This window comes from Ictalurus furcatus, chromosome 11 (genome assembly GCF_023375685.1).
Source record: "Ictalurus furcatus strain D&B chromosome 11, Billie_1.0, whole genome shotgun sequence".
Classification (NCBI taxonomy): Eukaryota; Metazoa; Chordata; class Actinopteri; order Siluriformes; family Ictaluridae; genus Ictalurus; species Ictalurus furcatus.
Window position 1 is genome coordinate 104390 of NC_071265.1, and position 8111 is coordinate 112500.

The window sequence follows — 8111 nt, forward strand, 5'->3', positions numbered from 1 at the left end:
AATAGAGAGACGGAATAAAGAGAGAGAATAGAGAGAAGGAATAGAGAGAAGGAATAAAGAGAGAGTTAATAGAGAGAGAATAGAGAGAGGGATGGTGAGGGAACAAATGTTTATAGCTGCTATAATGTAAGAGACAACAGGAACTAACTCGTTTCAGTGACATGTACAGTAACAATAAATGGATAAAAAGTACGCTGTGTAATTTTGTGCTTGTTCTTTAATGAATATTAATTTTAATCATTAATAAATTTCTGAGGAATAAAACACTTACAGTTATAGTAAATAATCAATAAAACTTCAGGGTGATAACACTAACTCCATTCCATCACACAACCCCATCACACACACACACCCACACACGCACGCACACACAGACACACATGCACACACATACAAACACACACACACGTACACACAGAGACACATGCACACACAGACACACACTCACACATGCACACACATACACACACACATACACACACACTCACACACGCACACACATACACACACACACACACTGACACACACGCATGCACACACACCCACCCACAGACCCACACTGACACACACACACACACACGCACTCTGACACACGTACATACACACACGCACGCACACACGCACACACGCACACGCACACACACACGCACGCACACACACGCACACACACACACAGACATTGTTTGTAAGTGTCACCTCTGCAGCAAGGTAATGACCAGTCGCTAGGTGTTTAAACCTGAACAGACTGTTCCAGTAACCGGCTCCTCCTCTACAGGGGTCATGCTGCACCACCTGTCACACACACACACAACATCTGCTTGGTTTCACATTGAAATAATATTGACAAAATCTCAAATGTCAGTGTGGATGTACACACACACACTGACCTCCACCTCCCAGAGTGCTTTGCTGCTGGTGGCTGAAGTGGCAGATTGGCGTCCAGTTGTCCGCAAGAAGACATACTGCTTCCTACGATGATCATCACACGTTAGAAACTTCTCCTGCTCTGCATGGAACAACCGAACAACATCCCCCTAACACACACACACACACACACACACACACTCTTTATGGTGCTCTATAAGAATGTGAGATATGTGCAGGTTCTATATGTTGATAATGAAAAATATAAATGAACTCACGCCTTTCAGAATGACCTCCTGATTATCGCTCCATTTCATGAACAGGACAATTTTCCAGCTTGTGCTGCAGTTGACAGAGTTCACCTGATTCACACACACACACACACACGCGGCAGCCAGGAATAGGGGAAAAGACATCAGAACTGATAATACAGCATAAGGGCATGTGGCCTGTGTGTGTGTCAGTGTGTGTGCGTGTGTGTGTGCCTGTGTGTGTGCGTGTGTGCCTGTGTGTGTGTGTGTGCCTGTGTGTGTGTGTGTGCCTGTGTGTGTGTGTGCGTGTTTGCGTGTGTGTGTGTGTGTGTGTGTGTGTGTGTGTGTGTCTGTTTTCTTACCTCATTACATCCTGGATTATCTACAAGCTGATGGCTGCTGGCATGAAGAGGCTGTCCAGCATTCACAGGATTTAACACAACCTTATCACCTATTACCACCTGAAACACACACACACACACACAGGCACACACACACATGCACAAACACACGTACAGTACAGTAACACACCCTGTCTCCTATGGAGCAGTACAGTAATACTCACGCTGTCTCCTATAGAGCAGTACAGTAACACTCACGCTGTCTCCTGTAGAGCGGTACGGTAACACTCACGCTGTCTCCTATAGAGCAGTACGGTAACACTCACGCTGTCTCCTATAGAGCAGTACAGTAACACTCACGCTGTCTCCTATAGAGCAGTACAGTAACACTCACGCTGTCTCCTGTAGAGCGGTACAGTAACACTCACGCTGTCTCCTATAGAGCAGTACGGTAACACTCACGCTGTCTCCTATAGAGCAGTACAGTAACACTCACGCTGTCTCCTATAGAGCAGTACAGTAACACTCACGCTGTCTCCTGTAGAGCGGTACGGTAACACTCACGCTGTCTCCTATAGAGCAGTACGGTAACACTCACGCTGTCTCCTATAGAGCAGTACGGTAACACTCACGCTGTCTCCTATAGAGCAGTACAGTAACACTCACGCTGTCTCCTATAGAGCAGTACAGTAACACTCACGCTGTCTCCTATAGAGCAGTACAGTACCACTCACGCTGTCTCCTATAGAGCAGTACAGTAACACTCACGCTGTCTCCTATAGAGCAGTACGGTACCACTCATGCTGTCTCCTATAGAGCAGTACGGTACCACTCACGCTGTCTCCTATAGAGCAGTACGGTAACACTCACGCTGTCTCCTATAGAGCAGTACAGTAACACTCACGCTGTCTCCTATAGAGCAGTACAGTAACACACCCTGTCTCCTATAGAGCAGTACAGTAACACTCACGCTGTCTCCTATAGAGCAGTACAGTAACACTCACGCTGTCTCCTATAGAGCAGTACGGTAACACTCACGCTGTCTCCTATAGAGCAGTACGGTAACACTCACGCTGTCTCCTATAGAGCAGTACGGTACCACTCACGCTGTCTCCTATAGAGCGGTACAGTAACACTCACGCTGTCTCCTATAGAGCGGTACAGTAACACTCACGCTGTCTCCTATAGAGCGGTACAGTAACACTCACGCTGTCTCCTATAGAGCAGTACGGTACCACTCATGCTGTCTCCTATAGAGCAGTACGGTAACACTCACGCTGTCTCCTATAGAGCAGTACAGTAACACTCACGCTGTCTCCTATAGAGCAGTACAGTACCACTCACGCTGTCTCCTATAGAGCAGTACGGTAACACTCACTCTGTCTCCTATAGAGCAGTACAGTAACACTCACGCTGTCTCCTATAGAGCAGTACAGTAACACTCACGCTGTCTCCTGTAGAGCGGTACAGTAACACTCACGCTGTCTCCTATAGAGCGGTACGGTACCACTCACGCTGTCTCCTATAGAGCGGTACGGTACCACTCACGCTGTCTCCTATAGAGCAGTACAGTAATACTCACGCTGTCTCCTATAGAGCAGTACAGTACCACTCACGCTGTCTCCTATAGAGCAGTACAGTACCACTCACGCTGTCTCCTATAGAGCGGTACGGTACCACTCACGCTGTCTCCTATAGAGCAGTACAGTAATACTCACGCTGTCTCCTATAGAGCAGTACAGTACCACTCACGCTGTCTCCTATAGAGCAGTACGGTAACACTCACGCTGTCTCCTATAGAGCAGTACAGTAACACTCACGCTGTCTCCTATAGAGCAGTACGGTAACACTCACGCTGTCTCCTATAGAGCGGTACGGTAACACTCACGTTGTCTCCTATAGAGCGGTACAGTAACACTCACGCTGTCTCCTATAGAGCGGTACAGTAACACTCACGTTGTCTCCTATAGAGCAGTACAGTAACACTCACGCTGTCTCCTATAGAGCAGTACGGTAACACTCACGCTGTCTCCTATAGAGCAGTACAGTAACACTCACGCTGTCTCCTATAGAGCAGTACAGTAACACTCACGCTGTCTCCTATAGAGCAGTACAGTAACACTCACGCTGTCTCCTATAGAGCAGTACGGTAACACTCACGCTGTCTCCTATAGAGCGGTACGGTAACACTCACGCTGTCTCCTATAGAGCGGTACAGTAACACTCACGTTGTCTCCTATAGAGCAGTACAGTAACACTCACGCTGTCTCCTATAGAGCGGTACAGTAACACTCACGTTGTCTCCTATAGAGCAGTACAGTAACACTCACGCTGTCTCCTATAGAGCAGTACAGTAACATTCACGCTGTCTCCTATAGAGCAGTACAGTAACACTCACGCTGTCTCCTATAGAGCAGTACAGTAACACACCCTGTCTCCTATAGAGCAGTACAGTAACACACCCTGTCTCCTATAGAGCAGTACAGTAACACTCACGCTGTCTCCTATAGAGCAGTACAGTACCACTCACGCTGTCTCCTATAGAGCAGTACAGTAACACTCACGCTGTCTCCTATAGAGCAGTACAGTAACACTCACGCTGTCTCCTATAGAGCAGTACAGTAACACTCACGCTGTCTCCTATAGAGCGTAGCTTGTAGAACGGTTGGATGTAGAACCAGGAGCCTTCGTTTCCTGCAGCATCCAGAGTCACTCGCATGGCATTTTTCTCCAACAGAGCCGGCAGACGCTTATTCACAGTCAGATATTTATTACTCTTCAGGTGGAGCAGCTAAACAGACAGAGTTGGTACTGTAGATGACATGGGTTTATTAAAATGTCTGTGTGTTTGTATGTAGGCTACTTTACCTGGATGACATTTCCATACTGGATGACGGTCCCCAGCAACTTCTTATTCTCCGATTCATTTTGTTTCTTCTCTAAATCAGCAGCGTGCTGAAGATGTAAGATGAGAAATGACCTGAAACACTGACCCCTTAAAAAACTCTGCTTTCATTTCCTGATATTTACATCTAGAGGTGTTAAACAACTTAGAACATGGCACCTTTGGTGGCAGAGCACACAATTTTTAGGTGAGTAGAAGTATTGGAACAGATAGTCTTAACGTAAACTAAACTAAATAATACTTAATATTTAGTTGCATATCTCTTGCTTGTAGTAACTGCAAACTCTACTTTATGAAGTTGTTCCAGGTTTTTACTGCAGCGTCTTTCAGTAGTTGTTTGTTTCGGGGGGTTTCTCCCTTCAGTCTCCTCTTCAGGAGGTGAAATGCTGCTCAGTTGGGTGAAGGTCTGGTGATTGACTTGGCCAGTCTAAAACCTTCCACTTTTCCCCCTGATGAAGACGAAACCCAGGGCTCAAACCAAGAGTAGATATTCAGAGCTATTAATTGGTTATAAAATCAATTTAACAGGACACACCTGGGCAACAAGAAACACCTCTCAGTCACATGTTCCAATATTTTTGATCACTTGAAAAATGGGTAGGTGAAAAAATATGCACCATGTTCCAAGTTGTTTAACACAGCAAGATGTAAATATCAGGAAACGAAATCTGAAATTCTGATCTATCGTCTCATATTCATCATTTGATCGCAAACCCAAATGTCTTCAGTGGCCTTGCTGTTCCAATACTTTCGTAGGGACTGTATATTTGCTTTGTAAACTGTTGTTTAAGGTTAAGGCTGTGGGGGCGGAGCTAGCCAGAAAATACTAAAATACTCAACTGAAATGAAGAAACTAGCCAGATCAATGTCACAGCACACTAAAAAATATCAGAATATCCTCAATACATTAGCCAACGTAGCTTTGGTTGGCTAACCGCTAGTTAATCAAAACCTCAGCTTGTAGATATCTCATGTTAGCTCAGTTAACCAGCATGCTCACATGTAGCTTGTTGAGCAGAACCGTGTCAGTAGTACTCGTTCCTCCTGGTTTGGCAGCTTTCCAAAACTGTTTCTGTGCTGAATACCTGTTCATCGGACACAGTCTGAACAAACAGTCTGAGAAAGAGAGAGAGAGAGAGAGAGAGAGAAAGAGAGAGAGATAAATAGAGAGAGAAAGAGAGAGATAGAGAGAGAGATAGAGAGAGAGAGAAAGAGAACGAGAAAGAGAGAGAGAACGAGAGAAAGAAATAAAGAGAGAGAAAGAGAGAGAGAAAGAGAGAGAGAAAAAGTAGAGAAAGAGATAGATAGAGAAAGAGAAAGAAAGAGAGAGAGATAGAGAGAGAGATTAAACACAGGTGAGAGTATAAACTGTGATGAGCTACACTCCAACTGGAAAAGATGTGACGGTGTGTGTGTGTATATGTGTGTGTTTGTGTGTGTGTGAGTGTGTGTGTGTGTTTGTGTGTGTGAGTGTGTGTGTGTGTGTGAGTGTGTGTGTGTATATGTATGTGTGTGTGTATATGTGTGTGTTTGTGTGTGTGTGAGTGTGTGTGTGTGTGTGTGTGTGTGTATGTATTAGTTTGTGTGTGAGCGTGTATGTGTGTGTGTGTGAGTGTGTGTGTGTGTGTGTATGTGATTGTGTATGAGTGTGTGTGAGTGTGTGTATGAGTGTGTGTGTGTGTGTGTGTGTATGTGATTGTGTGTGAGTGTGTATGTGTGTGTGTATGAGTGTGTGTGTGAGTGTGTATGTGTGTGTGTGTGTGTGTGTGTGTGTGTGTGTGTGTGTGAGTGTGTGTGTGGATAATGGATATTCATCCATTCACATCTCTATCTATTCCAGACCTTTCCATCTCACACACTCAGGCTCTTTCCCTGCCAGTACACTGACGTTCCACATTCCCAAAGCCAGTTTCCATTCCAAGCCTCTAATCCGGTTAAGACTGTCTGACAGAATTTCATGGTTTTGAATTCCAAGATACAGAATACTGGTGAGATGAATTCAACTCGTGTTTCATGTAGTGCATTATTTCAGTTTTAATAATAAAAAATAAGAAGTATATTGAAACGGCCTGTAGTGCGCTACAGTACTGCTCAACACTGTCACACTATAGAGAATCCACAGCAGATCCAGAACACAGACAGCTGCAGCTCGTGTGTGTGGTGTGTTGTGTTCGCAGAGGACTAACCAGAAATGAATTCTGCAAGCATGAGGAAATATACAAAATAAAATCTCCATTGTTTGATGTGTTTGTGTAGTGTGACACACTCCTGCATTCCAGGTGGATGTGAAACAGCAGTAGGAGTGGACACTAATGTGTTTGGGGAAATGGGGGAATATTACACCTTCTTTTATCAATCCTGGTCCAAACCACAGCAATGTCAATACATTTAACATTACAAAATACACCGATCAGCCATAACATTAAAACCCCTGACAGGTGACATGAATAACACTCGTTACAGCCGCACCTGTCGAGGGGTGGGGTATATTAGGTGGTATATATATAAATGTATTAAAAAGTAATATTTTATTTGTGTAAATATTATCTCTTGAAGCCTGTATTGAAATACATCTCGTATCGTCTCATGTCTACATCTCATGCCTGCGGTCCGACTGGAACTACACCTGAACCCCACCCTTCATCATGCAGGTGGTGAGAATAAGATGGCTCCACATCTCCGTTCACTCACCAGACACTCACCTGTGGACACCACGCCCAGGCCAACTGCAGGGGCGAGTCCTGCTAACCCCAATCCAAGCAGGTATACATGGAGGTGTATGACCTGTGTTTCTCTGACCTCTCCAGCTAGCACTTCTGAGAACATTAAACTGCAGCTGACACAGCCCTGAGCTTCACCAAACCACACACACATACACCCCCCTTCACCACCAATACAATATCTACAAAACACACACACACACACTCACACACACACACACACACTCACACACACACACACCCCTTCACCACAATTACAACATCTACAAAACACACACACATATGCACAGATCCTTAAAATCCTATAACCCAGGACTGAACATTGAGTCATATTTAACTTCTAAATTATGTGTGTGTGTGTGTGTGTGTGTGTGTGTGTGTGTGTGTGTGTGATATCCTAGATTCCTCTGGTTGACCCTACAGTATTTAGCTGTTTTTCAAGTGAATTTCCAACAAACGAGTTTACTGTCTCTGTCTTTCTGTTTCCCTCTTTTCCTCTCTCCCCCTCTCCACCCTCTCTCTCTCTCCCTCTCTCTCCCCCTCTCTCTCCCCCTCTCTCCGCCCTCTCTCTCTCCCCCTCTCTCCGCCCTCTCTCTCCCCCTCTCTCCCCCCCTCTCTCCGCCCTCTCTCTCCCCCCCTCTCCGCCCTCTCTCTCTCTCCCTCTCTCCCCCTCTCTCTCTCCCTCTCTCTCAATTCAATTTAATTCAAATCTCTCTCTTCCTTTCTCTCTCTCACGCTCCCCCTCTCTCCTTATTTGGTAAAGCTGCAGCTCCTACAGGAACATTACAGAACTTTTCCCTCCTCTCTGCAAATCCCAACTTATCCGACATGCTGTGTGTGTGCGTGTGTGTGTGTATGTGTATGAGTATGTGAGTGTGTATAATTGTGTGGGTGTATATGTGTGTGAATGTGTATGTGTGTGTGTATAATTGCGTGTGTGTGAGTGTGTGTGTGTGTTTTGTAGATGTTGTATTGGTGGTGTAGGGGTGTCTGTGTGAGTGTGTGTCTGTGTGTGTGTGTGTATGTGTGT

The 8111-nt window shown here is 45.3% G+C and overlaps 1 protein-coding gene across 3 annotated transcripts in view; it reads right to left on the reverse strand.

Annotated features, from left to right (window-relative positions):
* The window catches only part of itpr1a (inositol 1,4,5-trisphosphate receptor, type 1a), an 88653-nt gene that overhangs the window by 68308 nt on the left and 12234 nt on the right, over positions 1–8111 (reverse strand). For all 3 annotated transcript variants that reach the window (XR_008387096.1, XM_053636367.1, XM_053636368.1), the window contains exons 4-10: positions 5362–5477; positions 4325–4411; positions 4089–4247; positions 1478–1576; positions 1143–1226; positions 888–1034; positions 697–792 (exon numbers count right to left, since the gene is read on the reverse strand). Coding sequence is in view for 2 of the 3 variants with exons in the window: in XM_053636367.1 (XP_053492342.1) it covers positions 697–792; positions 888–1034; positions 1143–1226; positions 1478–1576; positions 4089–4247; positions 4325–4411; positions 5362–5477 (788 nt within the window). In the remaining variant the exon portion in view is untranslated. The remainder of the gene's footprint in view (positions 1–696; positions 793–887; positions 1035–1142; positions 1227–1477; positions 1577–4088; positions 4248–4324; positions 4412–5361; positions 5478–8111) is intronic.